The sequence below is a fragment of the Chrysochloris asiatica genome, unplaced genomic scaffold, assembly GCF_000296735.1.
Source record: "Chrysochloris asiatica unplaced genomic scaffold, ChrAsi1.0 scaffold00042, whole genome shotgun sequence".
Taxonomy (NCBI): domain Eukaryota; kingdom Metazoa; phylum Chordata; class Mammalia; order Afrosoricida; family Chrysochloridae; genus Chrysochloris; species Chrysochloris asiatica.
In genome coordinates, this window is record NW_006408560.1 from 20119080 (window position 1) to 20144822 (window position 25743).

Consider the following 25743-nt stretch of genomic DNA (forward strand, 5'->3'; position numbering starts at 1 on the left):
GGAAAGTTCTTGGATACCTTAAATTCTTCAGTCTTTCTTATTCATTGTCCAGCTTTCACATGCATATGCTGTTGTTGTTGTTGTTGTTGTTAAGTGCTGTCCAGTTGGTTCCAAGCCATAGTGACCCTACGTAGAGTTTCCAAGGAGCGTCTGGTGAGCTTGAACCGCTGACCTTGCAATTCAACCAGACCTTGAAGTCCAGCACATTAACCCACAGTGCCACACAGCGACCTTATGCACAACTGAACAAAACACTGCCCGACCCTGCGCCAACCTCACAATCATTGCTATGCTTGAGCCCACTGTTGCTGCCACTGCATTATTCCATCTCATTGGGGTCTTCCTCTCTTTTGCTGACTGTCCACTTTACCAAGCATGATGTCCTTCTCCAGAGATGTGTTCTTTCCTGACAATATGTCCAAAGTATGAGGGACGAAGTCCGGCCATCCTGACTTCCAAGGAGCATTCTGGCTGTACTTCATCCCACATAGGTTTGTTTGTTCTTCTGGCATATGAGGTATGTAAGCACACCTTAGGTCAGGTTTACCTTAGTCCTCAAAGTGACATCTTTACTTTTTAACACTTTAAAAGAGATCTTTTACAACTGATTTGCCCAATGCAGTATGTTGTTTGGTTTCCTGACTACTGCTTCCATGGGCATTGATTGTAGATGAAAGTAAAATTAAATCCTTCACAACTCCAATCTTTTCTCCATTAATTGTGATGTTATTTACTGGCCCAGTTGTGAGGACTTTTGTTTTCTTTATGTCTGGCATGTTGCTGTTAAGTTCAGTCAAGTCGTTTCTGACTCATAACAACCTTGTATATGGTTCCCAAGGAGCAGCTGATGAGCTGAACCACTGACCCTGCGATTCAAACTGACCTTGCAGTTCAGTGCTAATCCTACAGCACCACACCAGGATTCCATGTCTAGCATACTATTGTTATGTGCTGTGGATTCGGTTCTGACTCATAGCGACCCTGCATAGGGTTTCTGAGGCTGTAAATCTTTACCAGAGCAGAAAGCCTCATCTTTCTCCCACAGAACAGGTGGTAGTTTCGAACTGCTGACCATGAGATTAGCAGCCCGATCCTTAATCACTACGCTACCAGAGCATAGGTGAGTGAAAAGCTCTGCACTAAACAGCTCCCATTTTTTAAAAATGCCCATCTGTACTTGTCACCAAACTTTATTCCAAACCCTCAGAAGAACCCTATAAGACAGATATTGTCTGCCCCAGTTTACTGGCAAGGACAGAGAAGGTTAGAAAGGAAGGTTTCCATGGAGGGAGTGGAACCAGCATGAAGTCCAAGTCTCCTGTGTTTTGTTGCCTCTGGAAGACCTGACTCTTCCACTGAGAAATTACACGACTTTAGTTAAGTTCTTTAGTGTCTCTGAGTCTCAAAGATGAGTCGATGAAATAGCTCTTGACCCCTTACTTACACAGGTTGTTGTAAGGAGTAAGTGAGAGATAATACACAAATTATGAAGCTATGTTATTCTCCTGACAGGAGCACACTGTGGGAGATGATGTCAGCCCAAAGTAGCAGGGGCCTGGAAAGGAGGCCCTCAGAGAGATCGGTGAAATGGTTTGTGTTCTACCTAAAGGTTGGCAGTTTGAACCCACCCAGTGGTCCCATGGAAGAAAGATTGTGGTTGTTAGGAGACATCCAGTCGATTGATTTCAACTCACAGCGATCCCATGAGACCAGGTAGAACTTCCCCATAGCATTTTCCAGGCTGTAATCTTTATAGAGCAGTCCTGGGGTGGCACTGTGGATTAATGGGTCAGACTGCAAAGCCGTTTGAACTGCAAGGTCAGCAGTTCAAGCTCACCAGCTGCTCCTCAGAAACCCACTACAGGGTCGCTATGGGTCGGAATCGACTCGACAACACTTAACAACAACAACAATCTTTATAGAAGTCGCTGAGTTCAAGTTGCCAACCTTCCTATTAGCATCAGAATGTTTAACCATAATGCCACCAGCCCTATGGAGCAGTTCTACTCTTTACCACACGAAGTTGCCATGAGTTGGAATTGACACCATGGCAATGGGTTTGTTGCCTTTTAAACATTTTTTTGGAAGAGGTCTCTGAAAGATGGAACTGAAGTGAAGCCAGTGTGTTCCCGGAAGTGGTCTGTCTGCCAGTTGGCTTCTCTCTTCCCAGGGTCAGGCCCTGCCAGTTGGGGAGAGATCCCTTGGGCTGCAGCTTGGGGTGAAAACAGATGCTTCCCCAATTCTTCCTTCCCTCTTTCAGTCTGGCTCAGACTCTGGGGAGGAAAGTCCCTAGGGTGGAGGGGAAGTGAGAACTGCCATGCTAGGCCTGGCTAGTGAGGCAGAACTGGGAGACTAAGTGTGGCTTTGCAGGTTGCCTATATTTGAGTAGTGAGCTCACTGCTGCTTGTTTTCGCCCCAGAAAATAAAATGACGTCATGGTGAGGGGAAGAGAGAGGAAGGGTATATTATGGAGAGCTGAGGATCAGAAGAGGGGCCATGAGTGAATACCTGAGACCTAGGGAGAGAAGATCCATGGACCTGGATTTAGGGAAGGAGGTCCCCATACTGCATTTCATCCCATCCCTACCTCCACCCCAGAAAGAATTTAAATTTCATCAGTAATTCACAATAACACTAACCCACAAGGAGATTATCTGGTGAGAAAAGTGGTTTTTCCAAATACCAAATCAAGCAACCAAGAGAACTCAGAGGCCAAAGGCTTCCCAAGCCCCTCAATCTACAACTGACTGTACTCCTTCTAAAGTTCCAGCAACCGTGGTCATCGAAAGGTCAAAAGGGGAACAACACATCCTTTTAGGAAGGAATTAAATCTGAGAAATGGAACGCAAAGTTCAGGGCGAGGCAGTAGCGTCCCCAGGTAGGCGCCCCTCCAGAACCAGAGCCCCTCGGCTCCCCCCCACACCCCCGCCCCTCGGGCACTCCTCCCTCTACCCTCCCCCTGCCCCTCCCCGGCTCTGACATCACGGCCGAGTGGGGTGGGGTGAGGCGGCGCTGGGCTCGGGCTCGGGCTTGGCGAGCGGAAGAGGCGGCGGCTGCAGCGACAGAAGCAGCGGCGGCGGCGCGAGCCAAAGAGAAGGCTCTGGACCCTGGTCAGGAGCCGGGGGATCCCGCAGTGCCCACGTTCTGAGCGCTCAGCCCCGGAGGCGGTGAGAGGGGTGGAGAGACGTGTCGTGGGGAAGGGGCAGATCTGGGGTCCGGTCTTGGATGGGGGTAGGTCTAGAACGCGAGGGCCAGCTTGGGAACGTGGGGGCCCCGACGAGACTGTGTCTCGATTGGTGCGCCCCGGGCGCGGATTGTGTGCTGAAGGCGGTGTGGCTTCGGCCGCCCATTCCACGCGGAACGGCAGTTTGGAAGCCGGTCCGGGGCCTGGGGATTAGGATGGAGCCTGCTTCCCGCCCAGCCGGCTCTGCCGGACTACCTCCCGCCCCTCCTTCCTCTCCTCTGGCTTCGGACTGGCCTTCTCTGACCAGGCACTCTCCCGGCCCAGCCCTGCCTCAGGCCCTCCGGCATCATCCCCTACTCCCAAGGCTCCAGAGCAGCTCTGTCACTTTGTGCACCTGGACAAGAGGTGGGAGAGGCCAAAGCTGTCCGTCCAGACTAGGAGAAAGGAGCTGAGCAGGGGGAGTAAAAGAGTGAAGTATCTAATATAAAACCTTTCATTAATTACATATAATCCATGTCAAAACTGACACACACACACACACCTAGAAGACACGCCAACACAGTGACACACACCCATGTGACTCTTACACTGTGTCTCGCACACACCTTATCCAGGCCCCCACCACACCCCCACTGCTTCACATGTGTGTCTCCTGGGAAGCTCCAAGAACACCAGTCTGATACAACCACTAAATAGGCAGAAGGGCCACTGTCCCAAGTTCACCCTGACTTCCTTTTCCCAAATCCTGACTTTCAGATTCCTCTCTTTAAAACAGTGGAGAAAAATAGGGGGAATATCGTGGTCGCAGTGTCAGAAGAATAGGGAGACAGGATCCTGAGGTTGAGTGAGGTGGCAGCATCTTCATTTGGATCCCGATGGAGCTTAGGGTGCTGGGAGTGACTCGTTTCTGAACATCAGATCAGAGTGGCCAAAGGAAGGAGGAGGAGGTGGAAGAAATGGAGAGGAAGAAAAGGAAAGAATGAGTATGAGTCAGCCAGGGATGAAGCCCAAGTCGGTGAGAGAGAATGAAGGGAATGTGTGTGAAAGGAAGACAGAGCCAGAGAGGGACAGAGACATGGGGAATCTGGAAGAGAGAGGAAGTGCTAGACAGCGGATGGTCAGAAGAGTGGGAAGGTGCTGGGGAATGGACCAAAGAGGCTTAGAAATTAGGATGAAGCAGGACTGCAGTGACACTTTAGGGAAATAGGAGAAACATGCCTCCTAACTGTATCTCATGTGTACCTGTGTGTGTGTGTGTGTGTGGTGTATGTGTCTGGCCCCCAGGCTGCCACAGCCATAATCGCTTTCATTGCTCTTCCCTTTGTGGTTACTGTGTTGGGGAAATTGCCAGCAATGCCCCAGGCTGCCAGCTTCCCTGGTTGCCATCTTCCTGGATTCTGTGACACCTGTGTCCATCATGTGTGCTTATGCTGCCACAGCCACCCAGCCCCCAGCCCTTCATGTACAATATCAGACATCTCCTACCAACTTGTATGCAGCTAAACACTGGACTTGCAGGACTCCCCCCCCCCCCCCCAAAGCAATCCCATCTCTTTTCACATGGGATGCTCACCCAGGGGATGCTGAGTTCTAAGTATTCAAGGTTCCCCAATTAGGATGAGTAAGTAGGAAAAGCTGGAAAAGAAAGGAAGAAAGGGAAAGAGGGGGACTTAGAGACTAGGCAAAAGGAGATGGAAGGAGTAGACACAGATATGGGAGAGAGACAGAAATAGGGGCAAGGAGAGAGTACCAGACAAGCCAGACAGAGGTGGGCTAGGGAAGAGTCAAGGTCCATCTCAATACTAGATCTCTAGTGCCCCTTTTTGGTCTGGCCCTTCTTAAGACTAATGGCTGAAGGTTTAGCCCCTGTCTGCATGCCCAGGAGTGACCCACTGTACTGCTTGGACTTAGTATTTTGGAGCTCAGGTGTGTTGCCACCCCTCATTCCCAGGCTGATCTAGAGACGCTGTGCCTCCTCCTTCCATTGTTGGACTAGAGACTCCCCCAAAGCTGGGAAGAAGGTGTAAGGGAAGAATTCAGTTGAGCATGACATTAAAAAGAAGCCTTGGCGCTGTTGTGTTGGGCCACTCCTTAGAAGTAAGCTGAGGCTGTCTGCTCCTGTGAAGATTTATAGCTCAGAAACCCTATACAGTTGACTTGACGGTGTACATCAAACCAAATGACATTAAAGGAAAAATTAGAGATGAAGTATAGAACTGCTAGAACTTGAGACCAAATATAATTTAAAATAGGGTGGCTAGAAACTTACACCCTCACTTTCTGCCCTTGATTGCCACTCCTGCTGCTCCCCCTTTCCATTCCCTCAACCTCCAGACAGCTTTTAAAAGATGGACTGACTGGAATGCCAACAAGCCCCTCAACCAATTCAAAGACATCCAGGTCCTTGCAGCTGTGTAGCATGGCCCCTCCCCTCAGCTTTAGACAGCTGCAGCAGATGTGGGGGTGGGAGGGGCAGCATTTCCTAAATCCTCAGGCTTCCTTCTCACTACTTAAATTTATTGAGGATTTGGAACCAAAGGCTAGGGAGAGGGGCTTCCCAGAGAACGTTCATGGAAATAGGGGCACTTCTTTGGATCTTGGACTTTAATGTAGTAAAAAGGGGCAGTATTTAGGGGGCTGCTGGTGGCACAAATGGTTAAATGCTCAGCTGCTAACTGAAAGGTTGAAGATTAGAACCCATTCCAGCTGCTCTGGGGAGAAAGATTTGGTGATCTGCTTCTGTAAAGATTACAGCCAAGAAAACCCTAGGGGACAGGTTTATTCTGTCACAAGACTTGATGGCACACAACAAGTGGCTTCATTGCTCATTCTCTGAGCGCCTCCCCACACCCCTACCACAGCCCCCAGCATGCCTCTAAGGCTTGTTTACCAGGCATAAAAAGGGGAATCACAATGACTAACCTACCAGAATTATCTCTACTTCTCACCTTGTGAGTGGGATTTTCAGGGCAGGCTGGACCTGGTCCCTTAAATAGAGGCTTTGTTGTTAAGTGCCATCAAGTCGGTTTGGACTTATAGCAGCCCTATAGAGGGTTTCCACAGAGGATGAGGGTGCCGCCATCCTATGAAAACCATATTGGTGGGGCACACCTCAGGGCGAGGGCTACCATGAAGTAATGTCGAAATACAGAACAGTTGTCTTGTGCTGCCTATCCTCCACAGGTAACGGTTGTCCCATTTTGCCAGTTTTCCCAAAGTGCCCCTACCCAGCCATCCTCCCAAGCCCTTCTCTAAAAGGTTAGAATATAATGATCTTTGCTCCTGCCCCTCTTCCCAGCCTCCTCAGTGGGTCCAGCTTTTGTCAGGGTTCTGCCTGAGAACAGCTAGGAAGGAGAGGAAGGAAGGTGTGAGGAAACGGTGAGTAGAGCAGAGAATGAGCTGGGAGGGAAGGGGACTGACTTCCTGGCAGCCTTGGCTCCGGTTCCTGCCCTGGTATCCTGTCCCAAGAATGGCCTCCGCCCAGGTTGCCTGCTGCTCCCTGGACAGTTCTCTGCACTGCTCCAGGGATCAGGGTTTTAGAGGCAGGAGACTTCTCCACGGGCCCTGAAGAATTCTGACTCTTCTGAGGAAGGTGACATGGAGGCTGAAGGAGCCGAATTTTGCTAAGTCCCAGCATGGCCCGACCACCCCAAGGGTACTGATTATGAGATTTGAGAGCCAAGTAAGAAGACTCCACCTCTTTACAGTCAGAACATTTATCTCTAAGTCTCCTGCCTGTGGTCCTTCTGTCACACCAGTACTGGATAAATGGGGTCTCTCCAGGGAGGGAAGAAACCAGGCTGACCTTTCCTTCCTCTCTCATAGGGTCTCTACCTCCTGTCCTCTCTTTTGACTCCCCACACTCCTCTCATCCTAATGGCTAGGCGACTTGTTGGGGGGGGGGGGGGCACCTAGAACTGAGGTTGCCATGGTAACAGCTGAGCTGAGGCTAAAGCCTTTTCCTCATGGACTGTGTGGACTGTGTGCTGTTCCCTGGCCAGCCCCTTCTCTCCAATCTCAGTTTCAACACCCCCTACTGGCCCCCCTCTCCCACCAATGGGTTCCTCATATGTAGTCTGTCTCTCCAGCTTTCCTTTTCCCAGCCCCAGCTCTCCCTCCATTCTGTCGACTTCCCTAGGCTCCCTTCTCTCTGCTATGTAAGCTCATGGCGGTATATCCTCTTCCACAAGCTTTTGCTGGCTCAGACACATACATATGCACCGTGGACACTCATGGCCACACACCCCCACAGATACACCACCCACATACCTACCACACTTCTTCATTGCTATTTACCATTCTCACCCTCATTTCTCCTAGGGGACTCCGTAATGTTTCACTGAAAGCTCTTATCCATCTACCCCACACATACACCAGTCTTTGTGGGTGGGTGTCTCATACACATTAATCCCTTCCCACCCACCTCCCCCGTAAGTGTTTTAGAATCAGAACCCTAAATTCTTACCTCCTCCCAAGAGATTCACACACACTTTACTCCCACAGGATCACTCATATTTACAAACTCTGAGTTTCCTTGTGAATGCTGGGTATGATAATCTAGAATTCTGCATCCCCCCCCCCCCCCCCCCAAGGACTTGGCCCCAGGGTTTCCTGCCCTAAGGCAGAGACATCTTGTCTCCTTCCCATGTGGTTTCTTTCCAATAATCCTCTCCTCTACCCCCAAACTCAGCCCCCAAGCTGACACCCATTCCTAAACTCTATCCCCAACCTCTCCTCACCTGCACCTCCCTTTTCAGTCCTTGGATTATCAGAAGGGTGGGGGGCTGAACTCCAGAGCCTGCTGTGGTGACCTAGATTTCAAGGCACAAATGGTTCCTGGTGCTGACAGTCACAGGGCATTGTTCCTAGCCCAGCTAGGCAGGGCCACCGCTGGGCCTTTCTGTCTGGTTGCACCTGGGTGTACAAGGGAGCCTGCTTCTTGCTGTGGGGTCGTGCTGGCCCTGCTGTCTGGCTCATTGTGTGTTTGTCACTGTGCCTGCCACCATAGGATGCTTGTTTGTTCTGGTCCAAGTGGGGGGCTGGGAATGGGTCTTCTGTCAGGGCCTCTTACTCTCTGGCGACATACCTTTCTGCCTCAGTTTCCCTGAATATAGGCCAGAAGGGGTATTATTAACTAGCCCCCTTCAGCCAACATAACACAATGTTGGGGAGCTTTGTAGACAGCCTGAGTCAGGTGCAAGTTCCTTGCTACCCCTTGGTCTTGCCACAGTGTTTGACATGCTGTATTATTTTTTTAATTCTTTACTTTTCTGACTATACAAGTATGTTCTCATTAAGGAAAATAAGTCCATTTTTTGAGCTCACCACTACAATTTCATGTGTATCAAACCCAGGTTCATCCTAAGGTCTGACCTTTCTTCCTGTCTTCAGCCACAGTTCCTTAGTGAGGGAAACGAGAACCTTGAACATTCTCTACCTTCTTGTCTAAGGATCTCTTAATGAAAGAGAAATGGGAAGGACCTAGATGAGAGCTGGCCTTGCCCATCCTTCTATGGGAGGCCATGCTGAAGCAAGTGCCAGCAGGGTGTTGACGCAGGAAGGGTGGCAGCCCCCTTTCTGCCAGACTCTCCCAAAGCTGCCTCCAAGCCCCCCTTCCCCTGCCACCCAGCCGGCCTGGGAACTGGGCAGGGGGCCAGAGCCAGCCGCTTGATATTCCTGGGCACAGGGGCTGCAGGCACAGCACAAAGGCTAGGAGAGAGGGGGCTGAGTGGGGGTCTGTAGTCATCGAGGGAGAAAATGGGCTCTATAAAGGTGGGGGTGGTCCATTGCTTCCCCTATCCCCAAGCTCTAATGACTACATCTAAATCCAAGGCTGAGTACGGAGAGGCCAGAGAACTATCAAACCACACAACTAGGCTTCCATCCAAAATGACTCATTAGTGAAGTGGTGGGGAGCTGACATGAGGGACCCCTTTGCTTCTGGGGAAAGATGGAAGCTAGGACACAGGAGCTCTAAATACCACCCCCCCACCCCTTTTTTTCCAGCTTCTCACAGCCACAGCAAGCCTCTTCCTGGTTGGTTTTTGTTTTTTTTTTTGACAAGGGGAGGGGTTGCAGATTGGGGGGGGCTTCAAGGCAGTGGGTGAGAAAAGTAGAAGCAGGTTGCTATGGTAACCACCTCCTCAGTCAGGGGAGCTGTTGCTATGGTTACTGTTGGGGGGGGGGAGAAAAGATGATGGGAGGAAGGAGGTGTGACTTGTCACTCTAGGCTCCAGCCTGGTCTAGTTTCTGAGTTCTTGTCTTTCCTTACTTCCTCTCCGTCCTCTAGTTCTTGTCCTTCCCACCTCTAGGCACATACCTGGGAGGGTGAAGTAGGTAGGTGGTGGGTAGGCCAGTGAGTGAAATGGACCCTGAGCCTCAAGCTCAGTGCCCTCTCCCTTTGCTGCCTTTTCGCCCAGTCATGGCTGAGTACGGGACCCTCCTCCAGGACCTGACCAACAATATCACCCTTGAAGATCTGGAGCAGCTCAAGTCAGCCTGCAAGGAGGACATCCCCAGCGAGAAGAGTGAGGAGATCACTACTGGCAGTGCCTGGTTTAGCTTCCTGGAGAGCCACAACAAGCTGGACAAAGGTGGGGGAGGGGAGCAGAGGGCACGGGTCTTGCCTATTAGCCTTTTGGGCTCAACTCGTTCAGCAACTAGAGATAAGCTAAAACTCCCCTATAGGAAGCACACTGCTCTGACAAGGTAGACTGAGAGACTAAGAGTATAGGGGCATCAGTGGTCTTTAAACATTTTCACTCTGCTCCTTGGTGGTAAATAAATGTTAACCAGATACTGTCATACTATTGAGTTCTGGTTGTGGCATTGTACGGTAAACATTGGACTGCTAACTAAAAGGTTGGTGGTTCAAACCCACCAGCTGCTCTTTGAAAACTATGAATCAGAACCAACTCAATGGCACTTAGCCACCACTAACCACACTATAATGTTGTGTGCTGCCGAGTCAGTTCCCACTCAGAAACTCTCTATAGGATCTCCATGGCTATCAATCTCTATGGGAGCAGAAAGCTTCATCTTTCTCCTGAGCAGCAGCTGGTGGATTCGAACTGCCAACCTTGCAGTTAACAGCCCAAAGCATAATCTACTATGTCACCAGAGCCACACACATAAATAGGACATAAAAATAGGAAAAAAACAAAACACAAGTTCTGACATTTTCTTACCTACTTTTAGAGACTGCTTGCCTGAGAAGAGAAGGGGTTCAGTGGATTAGAGCAGTCCTACTTAGCTGGGGGTAGTCCTGGTGTGGCATTGTAGGCTAACCACAAGACTGGCAGTTCAAACCCACCAGCCGTTCCTCAGAAACCCTATACAGGGTGACTGAGTAGGGACCACCCTGACTTTAGGGAGGAATTGTGTTAAAGGTGACCCTGAAAGATAAGTAGCAATTCAAAGGCAGGACCCAGAGGAGGAGACACTAGGCACAGAAACAGTCATGGGGATAGGGTGGCTGGTTTGTCTCAGAAAAGCTAGGCGTCCTGCTTGGCTTGGGAGAGCACAGGATGTGTACAGAAGAGGCTGGAAAGGTAAGTTGGCCGTGTTGTGGAGGGACTGGAGTGATAGGGTTAAATCATTTCTGTAGTGACTTGATAGGTGTTGAGTGACCTTCAGAAATACTCATCCGCCTGTAATATAAACAGGACGAAATGAGTCCTAAAGACAACAGACACATCACAGTTCCAGTAGTACGAGTGTAAGAGCCAGGAAAGAATGTTTCTCTACCTGACACTGACCAAGCCATGAAGAACATCCTTCTGGTAGTGTCTGAATTATCTGTCTCAGCTAGTCCCAGAATCTCTTCTGTGTTGTCCCACTCTTTCAGTCCCACAAATGTGAAAACTGACACAGTAAGGTGGAAGAGTGAGAAGTAGATGTGAGGCATTGGAAGGCAAATTAATCTCACCACTCCCAATCTGCTGTGGTGGGACCTGATGTTGTTATGTGCTTTGGAGTCGGTTCCGACTCATAGCAACCCTGTACAAGGTTTCCGAGGCTATAAATCTTTATGGGAGCAGAAAGCCTCATCTTTCTCCCGCGGAACAGCTGGTAGTTTCAAACTGCTGACTGTGAGATTAGCAGCCCTATTTGTAACCACTACACTACCAGAGCTCCTTATGGTGGGACCTGATAGCTAATCTAAATCCACTATCTAGAACCTTTGCTGATCGACTAATTGCCCTTCCTAGGGCCAGCTTTCTGTACTGTGATCTGTGTGTGTGCCTCTGCTTTCTTATTTGGGCTCAACAGCCCCTTCTTCAAAGTGGTGTCCGCTCCTGATTACCAATGTGTGCTACTCAGCTTTGGTTCCAGAGTCCTGCTCTGGTCGAATAGGGGAAACTGCCCCCATTGCTTATCTCTGATCTTTAGGTCTCCTGCCTTCCTCTAGACCACCTCTCATACATTGAGCACATCTTTGAGATCTCCCGCCGTCCTGACCTACTCACTATGGTGGTTGACTATAGGACCCGTGTGCTGAAAATCTCCGAGGACGACGAGCTGGACACCAAGCTAACCCGTATCCCCAGTGCCAAGAAGTACAAAGGTAAGAGACCAGGCCCTGGACACAGCTGCATCTCCTTATCAAGTTATTTTTGGGTATTTGAGTTTTTAAGAATGGTGGCTGAGGCTCAACAGGCCTACCTAGCCTCTCTCACTTTACTCTTCCTGGACACATCCCTTTTTGCCCCTAGACATTATCCGGCAGCCTTCTGAAGAAGAGATCATCAAATTGGCCCCCCCACCGAAGAAGGCCTGAACAAGGGTTCGGGAGGAAGAGGAGGAAGGTTGGACCTTCATCGGACCACTCCTTTCCCCAATTCACCAAAGGAGGGGAGCAAGGGCACCCTCCCATCTACCCACTTACTAACCTGGTCCTAACCCCCTTATTGTGCGCGTGTGTGTGCGTGTGCGCACGCTCTGGCTGTGTGTCTCTATGTCTAGCTCATCTAGTTCCTCGTCCCTGACAGGGGCTGGGGGGTTTAGGGGCTGAAGGAGGAGAGCTTAGTTTCCCCACACTAAGGGTAGGTAGAGGCTATTTCTATGCAAATAGAAATTGGCACATTCCTTCTCTTTTTTCTTTCCTCCACTTTCCCCCCACATCTCTGAAGTGTGGGAGCAGAGAGCTAAGGTGGGGGCAAAGCATGGAAGAAATAGTGGGTGTAAGGAAAGCCAGTGCAGAGGGAAGTTGAAGAGGCCACCCAACTCTACCTGGAAGGGGCAAGGAAAAGCCAGAGATCAATGTTTGGAAGATTCAAGTTTACAGATGTTCCTCAGGTTGGAGGGTCTGGGCACCAGCAGGTCCCTTTTTTGGTCCTCTCTCATGGGCTGAGGACAAGTATGAGCCAAGGAGTGAATGAAAAAGGACCCACTACTAGATCCTTTCCTGGCCCCAAAGATCAAATCCCACGGAGCACCTGACACTATATATACACACCTCCACCCCACAACCACCTCTGCTCTGGAGAGACTATGCACCACTGAGCCAGAGGTGGGGATGAGGGTCGAGAGAAGGACCTCTTTTCCATTCCTTTATTCCTTCTCAGACTGTTGCACATATTGACCCTGAATCTAGGGAAGTTTAGGAATAAGATCCTTGGGTTTAAGCCCCAATCCAGTCCTCACCTTCAGAGTCCCAATGTGATTATTGCAGGCAGCCTTCCCTCTCTCCCTGGTCTAGAACACCCTTGGGTTAGAAAGAAGGGAAGTAGTTAACTAGTTTTTCTTTGCACTGACTGATCCCCAAGCCAATTCAATCCAGGATGGGATGTGGTAAACCCTTCTCCCCTGAAATCCTGGCTCCTTGGGCTTGTGGATGCCTCCTAACCAAATCACTATAGTGAGTGACTCCAGCCTCCTGCCTGTCCCAAGATGCCCCTCATTACCCTGACCGTGCTAACTGTGTATACATATATATTCTACATATATGTATATTAAACCTGCACTGCCATGTTTGCCCTTCTTTGTGGTGTCTAGCATTAACTTATTGTCTAGGCCAGAGTGGGGGTGGGAGGGAAATGCCACTGTGAAGGGAGTGACAAGTCAAATTACTACATAGTTTAAAAAAAAGGCCAATAGTAAACTAAATTCATACTCAGTCTCAGAGGTTATTTAGAGAACGTTTAAGTCAGGAGCCTTAAGGATATGTGAGCAAAACCTTAGTAGGAGAGGTGGTTACAACAGTAGCTGTTGTAAGAGGGAAGAAGCCAGGTATGTTGGAGCGCATACCCCACTCATAGCCCAGCCTAGTCTGCCTATCCCCTCTGGCCACTACTGTGGACACCTGCCTTAACACACATACTCCACAGTTTTGCCTTAAATGACCTTCCTAAATTATCCCAGCCCTGCCTGGCTTCTCTCTGAAAGGAGAAAGAACATGCTTGCAAGAGTGACAGAAAGCGTGAGCATGTGAAAGAATTAAGAGCCTTCCTGTGAGGAGTCCTGGTGTGGCTTTGTAGGATAAGCACTGGACTGCTAACTGCCAAGGTTGGCAGTTCAAATCCACCAGCTGCTCTTCAAAAATCCTATACAGGATCGCTGAGTCGGAACTTAAAGTGAGGAGAGCAGAGGATGAGATGGAAGAGATGGTCATTTTCAACAAAGTCTAGTAGTTTCCCTGTGAGGCAAAATAATCTTAAAAAAAAAAAGACTAACCAGCCCTCCCCCACATTGTACTGCTATTGAGGATTGCTCCTGTCCTACGTTCCTGTTTCCTGGTCTAACCCTGGAATAAAGGTGACTGACTGTACTACACCGAATTCACTCTGCAAATTCTGTGAACAACCAGAATTTTGGATGGCTGGGAAGGGAGGGAAAGCAATTTTTATCCCCACCTCTTTCATGGCAGGGACCAGGAAACACTTCAAATCGTATCCCACTGCTATCCCGTAAATATCCCTATGCTAAATGTTCCACTTGTAACATCTTCAATTAGAGCCCAAGCACTGGAAATATGAGTAGCTCAGACTAGACTTCCTATAACTGTAGCATGGGTAGGGTGAGAAGGCAGGGCCAGGCACCAACACTGAAAGGAGCACAAACACACACACACACAAAGCCCATCATGAATGAATGGCCTACACACAGCGCAATAGTCAGGAGGAGGGAAAAAAAGCTTTACTGAAAGAAAATACAACAAATCTCAGAGTGCATGGTTTTCAGCCCACGCATCACCCCACCAGCTACAGGACACAGACCATTCAGTCACCACACATTCCCAACTTCAGGGAAGGAGTGCAGCAGTTAACATCTTGTCTGAGAGCTGCTAGGAACTGGGGCAGGGGTAGGAGTGTCTAGGAATACATTGTTTTTTCACTCTTTTGTTTCCTAGCCTGATCTAATAGAATCCAAATGCCCCAGGATGCAGACTTCCTGATTGAATCTTATGAAGGTTGGGGGCAAAGCAATAGCAGCAAAAGCATTTAAGGGCAAGAAATCCCCTGGGACTTTTACACTCAGTGACCAATAATACAAGAGGTGTCCACGCCCCAGCCACCCAAATTAATATTTAGGTTAACTACTTGTCCTTCAATCCCAAAATATCAAGAGGTGGACAAGGTGTAAAAAGCCAAGCCTTCACTCCATTAGGAAGGGAGCTGCATGGCTTCAAGAACCAAGTAGCTAAAGCTAAGTGTGTGGGTGTCTTCTGTCACAAATATTAGGACAGATGCAGTGGCGGCACCCTCCTCAAGTCATAGTTCAGTCAAGTTTCACAGATGGGCGAACATCTGGGAAGAAGCAGCTTCCTGGGAGCCCCTTAATGAGACTTAAGGAGAAGTAGGAGATCTGATGCCAGGAAATGAGAGAAATCTCCTTTTTCCCAATCCCTAAAATCAAGACAGGGAAGGGAAGAGGGATATATATAATTGGGGACTTGGGATTCTTCCATTTTCTAATCTCCTAAAACCTAAACAGCAAGTCCCCATCTCCAATGGCCACACCATAGAGGGTAGACTGACCCCGGATGTCACCTCCACATCATTACTCTTGTCCAACTCTCTTAAAGTCCCTTTATTGCATTCATAGAGAATATATAGATATTTAAACTTTGACAATAACTTTAACTTGATATATCCAAGTTTGACTGGCTTTTAAATATATTTATAGATAAAAAAATTAGGCCTCTAACAGTAATAGGGATAGGGAGATTGTGGCCACCACAGACTTGTTTTCAAGTTAACAGATGTAACTTCTTTTCTATTCTTTCTCCACCTCTATCTCTCCTCCCGCTTTCCTCAACCTCCCTCACCAGACCTATTTGGGGGGGTGATGGGATGAAGAGAAGAGAGTGAAGGATGCACAATCAAGTGCAAAACACTGTGATAAGTACAGAGAATGAGGTGAAAAGGAAAGTGAAGGGTGTGGGATGGTTAGGGGCTCTAAGGACTTCCCAGAAAAACAGGATTATGTGGTGGGGGAGCTTGGGGGAGCTAGACTTTCTTTTTTTAGAGTTTAAAAAAAGAAAGGAAAAAAGAGTCAAAAACTAAACCAGAGAGAGTGGCGCTCTTACCCCCAGCTCTGTCCCCTTGGCAGTGAACAACCATTTGTCCTTCTGCCCCCCTCCCCCCCCGCCCAAGAAACAAGGGAAATTAAAGAAACTCTACTCCCCACCCCAAATAGTTAACAAAATTTAGGCTCCCCACCTCCCGCTGCCTCCCACCACCCCACCCCCCCCCAAAAAAAAAAAAAAAAAAAAATTCAGGGGGGAATTCCTCTTTTTTTTTTTTTTTTTTTGCTGAGTCCTATGCACCTTTCCATGGAACCCAATCCAGGGGTCAACTCCTACTCCTAGGTACTCTGTTAATGGTTTGTCCTTCTCCTGGGATGTCTGTCTTTTACCTAAAGCAAAAAGTCCAAAGTGCATTTCTGTTGAATGTTAGGGCTGCCCAGGCAGGACTGGGTTGGTGGCCCCAGCCCATCCCTCCTGGCGTGAGGCTCAGGACGGCATGCACTGCACCCGGTCGGGGCCCTCCTCCTCGTCCGATGTGTCTGAGGAACTGGGAGACTCATCCGAGTCTGCATCTGTGGCCCCAACCCCAGGATCTCGCCAACGCTGTGGGATGGGAAAAGCCTGTTAGGTCTTAGCCAGAATTCAGATGTCCTAGGACAGGGGTCAGCCAACTTTTTCTTAAAGAGTTAGATGGTAAATAGTTTCGACTCATACATAATTAATATCTGCTGCAACTATTTTTAAAACTCTGCTGCAACTGTCTTTGAGACATGAAAGCATTCACACACGATTCATAAATGAATGAGTGTGGCCGTGTCCCACTAACACTTTATTTACTAAAACAGGTAGTAGATTTGCTGACCCATGCCCTGATGCTTCTGGTATGAGGAAAATGGAAAGCTTACCCCAGATTTATTCTCAACTACTTCCCCACCCTCGTGCCTTTGCCTTCCTGAAGGTAACTGTGTGTGGCAATGGAGAACAAGAAGCAAACGTGACCCTCTATCAGGGCTCTGACAGAGATGAGTAATGATAGATAGCAAACCCAACCAAGACCACTTGATCCCTCCCCCAAATAGAGAGGAGGTGTGTTCTGGACCTTTTCTTACCCTCTCCAGAGGGTCACTGCCCTGGGGAGACGCTCCCTTCCCACTCAAGCTTACCCGATGATGGCGTCTCTGCCTCAGGTGATGCATGAGGAACCACAGCATGTGGCTATCAAACAGGTCAGGGTGGTGCAAGCTATCTTCATCCCGCTCCCGCTTGTTCTTCTTAATCACCTGAAACCCAGAAGGGTAAGTAAGGGGCAATATGAATAGGAAGAGGAACCTTGAACCTATCAGGAAGGCTGGCATTGTGTCCTAATAAAAGCTTCCCTTGGAAAGCCGTTATGCTGAAGTGTGGTGGTAGTCTAGGAAAAGATGCTTCAGGTGCAGCCCCTGAGAAGTTTTGAAACAGATGAAATAAATGATTCTTCCTAAAGATGTTCCCTAGCCTCATTCTACCACCAACTAGAAGCATGTCTAAACTGTCTCCTGGACTGGGATGTTTCTAGAGAGGCAATGACAAGAATGTGGGGGAGGGTTAGGGCAGTGCCTTCAAAGAACTAAGCAATAAGCTATTCCTGCCTATGACCATAGAGTCATAACAGGATGTGAATAAGTAACAGAAAAGAACTTCTGTAACCAACTTACGTCCTTTAACCCTGTAAGCTCAGTAGAAGATTCAGCTGTGGGTGCCCAGATCTTGACATCATGGTCTAGGCCACTAGTTGCCAACACAGGCAGGTGAGGGTGTGGCTCAAGACAGTTTACCTGGTCAGAGGAAGTAAAAGCATAGGTTCAAAGCTGTGTGGAACAAGAGTTTAAAAACCATTTACAATAGTCAACAAACTGCCCTTGATTAGTGCTGATACAACTGATAGAAAGGCAAGTCCAAACATATTAGCCTATGCCAAAGGAACTCCACATAGGATCTCCCATTCATCATTTTCTATCTTTAAGTCGGGGTTGGCTTTAACTCTATAAACATAGCCTTAGGGATGGCTAACTGACTGGCCAAGCAGGCTTCACAAGAAGGCAATGAGGTCAGTTGTTAAATGCTATCAAGTTGGTTCCGACTCATAGCAACCCTGTATAGGATTTCCAAAGGAGTGGCTGGTGGGTTTGAACCACCAACCTTGTGGTTAGCAGTCCAAGCAATGAGTCCTGATGACCTCATTCACTCTAAATTCCAAAGCTCCAACTTGCCCAAGGCTGGGGGAAAAAAATGGTTCAGTAACTTACCAAGTGGCAAACCATTTTAAAAAAATGAAAGTAGCAGCTGAGCCCTGAGAGAAAATTCAAAGAACAATTATATTTACATAAGGCTTTCTGCTGCCATAAAGAGTTACAGCCTTGGAAACCTTATGCAGTGTCACTATAAGTCACAACCAACTCCACAGCATACCACCACACTAGAATGTGAGACACAGGCTGGGAACAGGAGGCTGTACTGTGATTAAGGGAGCTCTGGTAGCGTAGTGGTTACGAATCGGGCTGCGAACCTTAGGGCCAGCAGTTCGAAACTACCAGCCGCTCCGCGGGAGAAAGATGAGGCTTTCTACTCCTGTAAAGATTTACACCCTCGGAAACCCTGTACAGGGTCGCTATGGGTCGGACCCGACTCGATGGCACTTAACAACAACAACAACAACATATCTACTTCAGGACCCTATCCATTCTAGAGGACAGTATCGTGCTACCTGCCCTGAGAATACAATATGTCCAAGCAGTAGAGCAGCATGGAATAGCATAGTGCTTCTTGGGAGCTTCCAACAGCCTTCTCCGTACATTCACTGAGTATGAGAAATGAACTGTGCAGGCACGCCTTTTAGCTCAGACAAGCGTTCTTTAGTCCAAAGGTACCCATGCCCCCTGCTGTCTAACTTGCAAACATCAGCTTCCCTTACATGGGCTGAACAAGGCAGGGCAGGGCAGATCCCTACTAGAAGAGCTGGTCCCAGATCAAGCTGCTAAAAGCATTTTCAGGGTTTTAGTCAGATGAGAACAGATAGGAAAGGAACTCAGAAGGAAAAAGGTGTGGTCCCAGCCACTCCTCACCTTATACCACCAGTGTTGAAACTGTCCTGTAGTCCAAAACTAACAATTATAAAACAGCCTCTGGCAAAAACCCTTACACTTCTGTATCTGGACTACCCCCAAACCCTATATGCACACACAGAAAGCAGCTTAGACAAAGCCAGAGGCAGGCATAGGAAATAAAGTTTAACTCATACATTTCCAACCTTATTTGGCTTCCGTTTTGTAAATAACCAAAAGCTTTTAAAAGACTGAAATTAAATCCACGCCTCAGCTACTACCTATCTAGGCTCTTTCAGGCAGCAAGGAGGAGTTTCCAGCGTCTGATCTCAGAGCATGAAGCAGTAAACAAAGATTCCATTGCTTGGGAATATTATCAAATGATATGTGACAACACATATAAACCTAAACTCACTGATTAATACCCTGATAAACCTTTGCTCTATCTCTACTGCAAGCTAGTGGTGCTTAAACAAGTCAGCAAAAAAAGCACACGGAAACAATTCCTTGGAACTCAATGGCAAAGAGGAACAACCGAATTACATACAGTGCCAGAGACAGAACTGGCAGAAAACACAAGAACAGATCAGAAACTCTTCCGGGGACGCTGTGTAGAGGCATTCAAAATGGTCCAGCGTTTGACATACCGCCGTAGGCTGTCCTACAATACAGCCTCTAACAAAACTAGGCTGTCCCGAACCCCTGGTAATAGAATTGTTTATCTCTATACCAAGAAGGTTGGTAAAGCACCAAAATCTGCATGCAGTGTGTGCCCAGGCCAACTTCGAGGGGTCTGTGCTGTGAGACCTAAAGTTCTCATGAGGTTGTCCAAGACAAAGAAACATGTCAGCAGGGCCTATGGTGGTTCCATGTGTGCTAAATGTGTCCGTGACAGGATCAAGAGTGCTTTCCTTATTGAGGAACAGAAAATCGTTGTGAAAGTGTTGAAGGCACAAGCACAGAGTCAGAAAGCAAAATACATAATGGAGCTTTGTTGAATAATAAAAAAGGTCAAATGTCTTGTTAAAAAAAAAGAACAGATCAGAAACTGTCTAAATACCAATAATGTCTATCAACAGAACTCTCACCTAAGAGTTCTAGGTTATGGGAATGAAAGGAATGGGATAAAACAGCCAAGTACTTTTGGAAAGCTAAGGAGATGTCCCCTTTGACATACCACCACCCTTGCCCCTGTGAAGATGAATAAAAACCAAGCCAAAAACAGCTAGGAGACTTGGGCGAGATGGATAGTAATCTCTAAGATCCCTCTGGTTCTAGCATTTAATTTTATAATCTAGAACTGTTATAAGTCTACATTGAGCCTACTGTCTGGTGACTCCTGAGAGGTTAGGCCAAAAACAGAGAAAACCAAGCAATGACCACCACATGGATCATTCAGCTTACACAGAGGCAAAACCAAGTCAGGAAACTCGCTTCAGGGTGTACTCTCTATACCTCTTTGTTCTAGTGCCTCACTCATAACACCTCTATGACATAAGCCTGGGCCCACCCATCACAAGCCAATTCCCTCCCACTTTGAGCACCTATATTAATCATCGAACACCAGTACTGGTTGAACTGAAAGGAAACTGGCCTCAGAGTATCTTTGGAGAACAGCCAAACGCTGGCCTACATCTCTCTGGAACACTATGTAAGACAATAGTTAATGATCAAGAAAGGGCCTTTTAAATTTTTTCTTCTTTGAAGAATTCTCATTAGAGTTCTGTAATGTTTTAGGTTTGCTCACTGCAGATGATACAGAGGGACCTATTTTAGAGGCCCTTAATGGAAAAGTAGGAAATGAAGCAGAAAAGAGACACACCTTGAACTTCTAGAATCCTCTCCACTTGCATCAGGCCATAGAAGCCCTGAATCTCCAAAAAAAAAAAAAAAAAAACTTAAAAGAAAACCAGAATAAAATTCTGAAATAGTCTCTAAGGCAAGAAACACACAAGAAGAACTGGGATCCTGATTACAAGGACTCATTCTAAATTCTAAAGTCATTCTCTGGATAAACGTCAAGAGATGGCCAGGCTCTTTGTGGCTCCCCACAGCTTAGAAGAAATGGAATGGAAAGAGAGACCAAGCTGTCTCAGCAGTTCCTTAGAGGTCTTAGTATTATCTTGGTCACAATATCTAAATTTCCCAAGTTGTCTCTCACATCTTCTGGGGTCCAGAAAACTTACCACAGAAAGCTACTGATCTCCTTTTAAACTCAGTCTCAAAAAACAAGCATATGGTTAGCTAGATACATCTAACGAGCTTACTACTTTTCACAGTATTACTTAGGATCCCCACTCTTGCTTTTTGCCCCATCTTCATAAAAGTTGTATGCAGAATTCAAAGAAAGAAAGATTGTGATATAAACATGAATTGTACAGCTGGCTAACAGTTCAGCTATTCATTTTTAAGTCACACTTTGCCACATACACAATATGTAAGCACATTTGAATATAAACAGGACACTTTACTAATTCAATCACCACACCAAATAAATTCAACACTGAATATTATCTAATGTACAAATTATGCAATGATTTTCCAATTGTCTTTTTAAAAGTTCCTTACAGCTTTTAGGCCTTAATCCAAGATCCAGTCAAGATACTCTTAAAGGATGTAACATGGAAAGACACTTTTGTTATTGTGTAGAAGGCTATGCCATGACCTACAATGCTTTCCTTTTGGAAAAGGTCTAGAACTAAAAATAAGTTAGAAGTTCTTCCCTAGGATCCCTTTCTTTTTTCAGTAAACTAAGAGGGACAGAAAATAGGAAAAGGGAGAAAGCACTCCACCAAGACCTCAGCACTCCTCGGCTACATAACCTTTTCATTTAGCTGGCTGGACTTCTAAGAAGGCATGATGCCAGGTCACAAGGAGAACTCAGAGGCCCTAGTAAAACCCACCTTAAAGACTGGGAGATGAAAGGAAGTCAGCCAGCCCAGCACACCATACTTACCACACCTCCCTTGTCCCCCTCCATGAATTGAATGATCTGGCAGGATGATTTCTCCCAGAGGAAGATGTGCCCGCAGTCACTACCGCTCACCACAAACTCACTCTTGGGGCCATAGAAATTGACACCTTTTACTGAAATGATAAATGAGGGGGACAAACCACATGAAAGGGTTGGCATTAGGTTTCTCCATTATTTACCTCATGGAGAATTCAGCTATTCATAGACTTTAAATCAGCTGAGAACCAAAGAATCAGTTTAATTTTTACAAAACAAATGAAGAAGCTGTGCACATATAATAGTTACAAGAAGAATTGCACAAGACCCAGCAATGGCTTATATTCTATAAGAGCTCCATTGGGCTAAAGAGTTTGCAGTCCCTTAGCAACAGCTTCCATCTGATGAGTCCGTACCCATCAGGCAATCAAAGGTCTCTTTAATGCCTTCCCTGTCCCAACCTGAACTGTCCCAGCTTTGCCAACTCCTAGGCATCATTGTCCTAGACCTGAGAATTATCCTTGGCATGTGTACTTCATTGGTTCCTTTTCAATGTTTCTTGGGTCACTGGCTGACCTGAGTCTGGCACCCATACGCAGCAGCATCTCAACTTTGCTTGCTACCAGAATTCCACTCTTCGGAGTTAGTGCGAGAAGCCAAAAGCCCAAACTACAGGTAATCCCATACTTGCTATTAAACTGGTACCCTTCCTTTTGTCTGCCAATGGACTGAGATCCAACTACAAGCTTTTCCCTCTTTCAAGTGCAAGAGAAAAAGGAAAACAATCCAACTGTTCTCTTCCAGTCACATTTATGAGCAACATTGGTTAACAGTGTTAACACCAAAGAGCAGTAATTCCCTAGCTTCCATGCACATTATAACTTTAAAAAAATTCTGAGGTTCAAGTCACACCTTCATGCCAATTAAGTAGAATGTGATAGAGTCAAGCAAAGTTTGGGACACAGAACAAAACAGGCCAATCTTCACTGTACCTTGAGCTAGGTAACCCCATCATTCCTCCTGTCTTGCTCACTCCCTATTATATAGGTATTTCGATACTATTGACTAAAGAGGGCTTTCTCTGATTCTATAATGAGTCTTTGTACCTATCCTGAAATTAGAATATTTTTTTTAAAAAACTGAGCTAATCTAATTTTCATGTGCACAAGTCAATTAAAAGCAACATCACATTTCAGTGATGCAAGTCACTCTTGAGCCCTTTAGACACAGTAGACCCATGAAAGCTTCAGGCCAATAGGAGATAATAACCTCTTACTGCCCCCGGTAACAGGCACCTACTCCTTTATGTAGCTCATATTTGCACAAACTGAAGGAGATAACTGTGGTTCTTCCAAGAAACAGATTTGGGCCATAGAGACCTAGGAAGACAACCTCACCTGTGGCATTATTTCTGTGGCCCTTATATCTTTTAACATATTGGGCCCCATCGCTGTGTGATGAGTTGAAGAGGTAAATGTCTTCATCATTGTAACTGGCCAGGAGCTCTGCCAAGAACAAGCACACAGCAGTGAAGGCAAAGGCTGAAAAAAGCCGGGATCAGGAGTTGGGGTTTGGGGTGGGGCTTCTTTCCAGTAGTGCCCCCTCCTAATGCCCAGGTATGATAGCACCCATTTTACTCAGAAAGGCAGGCAAATCAGGTTGTCTAGGATAGGCTAGGAACACACTGCCAATCTAGGGGTAGCTGAATGCTCAGGAAGATCATACCTATTAACTCGGGAATGAGTCAAAGGCATAAAAACTTGCTCATGCAAGTAGCCCAGGCACTAAGATCCTGTCAAACATCACCTGCAGCATTCTGCAAGTGGTGCATGGCATCTCCAAAGGTCAACTAATGCATCCTCCCGCTATGTGCTCACCATCAGCAACTATGTCCCAGCTGCTCCACTTGGAGCCATAGCACAGTGGTGAGCTCTGGAGGGCACATACCTCACTGGCTCAGCTGCTCCCCAGACAGAGGGGGCATGCCAGCCTAGGAGCTGGGCCCTGCTCACGTACCTGTGCCGTCGTGGCTGTACACAAGACAGGTGATGTTTGCTTTGGACTCACTGTTCACCTGCAATAAGGAGCAGATACTGACTGATGCCCCACCCCCCCATTTGTTATACCACCTTCAGGAAACAGGTTTTCCTTCAAAGTCCCCTATTTTTACTCCATGAGTTGAATGACAGGAGTATAGCCAATAAAATGAGACCACCTCAAGGGGAAGAGTCATAGGGATTTCTGTTGTTTGTCTTCTGTGTGCTAGACATTTTATATATAGATAGATAGATATACTATCTTGTTAAGGCTTCACCTTCATGGTGCAAGGCAGTTATTATTTTGTCAAAAAGGAAACTGAGGTCAAGAGAGGTAAAGTGACTGCTCAAAATCAAATCTGAATTCAAATCCAGGTGTGTGACTTGAAAGCTGAAGCTTTTCTACCACACCAACAAGATCAGGGGCAACCGTGGGGCGAGTCAGGGAAGCTTGGAGTCACTGGCCCTTCGTGAATCTTACCAGGTGATGAGGACAGAATTTCTTGAGTACTCCATTGTTCTCATTCTCATCAATTTTCCTCTGGTCATAAATCCTGTGGTGAAGAAGCAATGAAAATGTCTCAAAACTTACAAGTTGATCCCCTGAAGAGTTGCAATTCAGTATAGTAGCAGGAACAACAGCCAGCTAGAAGTAAGGGCAAAAAAAAAAAAAAAAGGTATTTCCCCAACCAAGTTTCTGGTTCATGTTCTTCCTCTTACTTGGAAGGACCTCTTTTTTCAATGCCTTTCCAAATCCGAACTCTTCCATCCTTTCTATTTCAAATGGAAATCTTCAATTTTACCAGGTTCAAGTGATTTTTCTCACGTCTCAATTTTTACATTACTGGTTTCTTTTCCTTTCACTAAAGTAACTTTAGAGCTTTTTTGTACATGTTCTCTCCCTAGTAGGGTTATTACTCAAGCTTTATGCAAATCAGTTAATCTTCATTTAATCCATCCTTGAAATCTTTTTATTTGGCTAATTCTCCCTCTCATATCTCAAAACTATTATAAACCACCAACTTTCCCCCTAAGATTGCCTCTCCTCCCTTTAGTCTCATCAAATAGGAAACTCTTATCCTTCCCTCTTCTAACCCAAACTTCGCTAAATTAAACCTCCATACAAATGATACACACATAATGTGTCAAGTATTGTGCTAGGTGTTTAAAGTACAGTGAAGACCAAAATGGATCCAGTCCCTGTCCTCACACATAAATTCATCCTCTAGTCTCAGAATCTAACTTTCCACAGCCCTTTTTTTTTTTTCACATTCATCAAATCATGTACTTTGCTCCATTACAATGACTGCAAATCGTCCATGTACCAACAGTTAACAGCATTTACCTCCATTCACTTTAACACTGCATTCCTCCCTGTATCTCCCAATACCTGCAAGTTTCCTCTGCAAATCTCCCTATAACTGTATATTGCCTGCCCTGTCATCCACGTTAACATGTGTCTACCCTCTAGCTTGTGAATAGTTTTCCTTCCCACTTCCCTTCTGTCCGGAGTCCTGGTGTGGCACTGTGGGTTAATGCGCCAGACTGCAAAGCCATTTGAACTGCAGGGTCAGTGGTTCAAGCTCACCAGCTGCTCGTTGGAAACCCTATACATGATCGTTATGGGTCAGAACCGACTCAATGGCACTTAACAACAACAACCCTTATATCCATCATAGGTTCATTTATCAAGAAAACCTTTTCTTTTTATAATATTGATCTCATACAATATTTGTCCTTTTGTAATTGACTAATTTCACTCAGCATAATGTCCTCCAGCTTCATTCATGTTCTGAGGTGTTTCACAGATTCATCATTATTTTTCAGTTTTTTAGTATTCCACTATGTATATGTACCAAAGTTTGTTTAACCATAATCCTGATGATGGGCATTTAGACTGTCTCCATTTAGATGTGTCTCTTGGTGGGTGGTGGTGTGTCGTAGAGTCAGTTCCGACTCATAGCAACCCTGAATAAGGTTTCCAAAGCTGTAAATCTTTACAGTAGCAAAAAGCCTCATCTTTC

The 25743-nt window shown here is 46.7% G+C and overlaps 2 protein-coding genes and 1 pseudogene across 2 annotated transcripts in view; 2 read left to right on the plus strand and 1 right to left on the minus strand.

Annotated features, from left to right (window-relative positions):
* Positions 1-2977: 2977 nt before the first annotated feature.
* PEA15 (phosphoprotein enriched in astrocytes 15) lies at positions 2978-12327 on the plus strand. The gene is made up of 4 exons (XM_006861644.1): positions 2978-3167; positions 9604-9777; positions 11595-11750; positions 11899-12327. The coding sequence occupies exons 2-4, from the start codon at positions 9606-9608 to the stop codon at positions 11961-11963; spliced, it is 393 nt and encodes a 130-aa protein (XP_006861706.1). The 5' UTR covers positions 2978-3167; positions 9604-9605; the 3' UTR covers positions 11964-12327.
* An 803-nt stretch (positions 12328-13130) lies between these two features.
* On the plus strand, positions 13131-13639 carry LOC102833887 (annotated as a pseudogene).
* Positions 13640-15932: 2293 nt separating this feature from the next.
* Positions 15933-25743, minus strand: part of DCAF8 (DDB1 and CUL4 associated factor 8) — a 69373-nt gene continuing 59562 nt past the window's right edge. Inside the window, exons 7-13 of the mRNA XM_006861645.1 lie at positions 24201-24273; positions 23700-23757; positions 23081-23188; positions 21690-21820; positions 17348-17467; positions 16817-16933; positions 15933-16256 (exon numbers count right to left, since the gene is read on the minus strand). Of these exons, the coding sequence (XP_006861707.1) occupies positions 16140-16256; positions 16817-16933; positions 17348-17467; positions 21690-21820; positions 23081-23188; positions 23700-23757; positions 24201-24273 (724 nt within the window). The 3' untranslated portion in view covers positions 15933-16139. The remainder of the gene's footprint in view (positions 16257-16816; positions 16934-17347; positions 17468-21689; positions 21821-23080; positions 23189-23699; positions 23758-24200; positions 24274-25743) is intronic.

What these genes read in the sequence shown, in the direction of transcription:
- PEA15 (XM_006861644.1), top strand. Translation starts at nt 9,606, where the DNA reads ATGGCTGAGTACGGGACCCTCCTCCAGGACCTGACCAACAATATCACC. An exon ending in CCACAACAAGCTGGACAAAG is followed by an intron (nt 9,778 to 11,594) that starts GTGGGGGAGGGG and finishes GCCTTCCTCTAG; the next exon opens with ACCACCTCTCATACATTGAG. An exon ending in CAGTGCCAAGAAGTACAAAG is followed by an intron (nt 11,751 to 11,898) that starts GTAAGAGACCAG and finishes TTTTGCCCCTAG; the next exon opens with ACATTATCCGGCAGCCTTCT.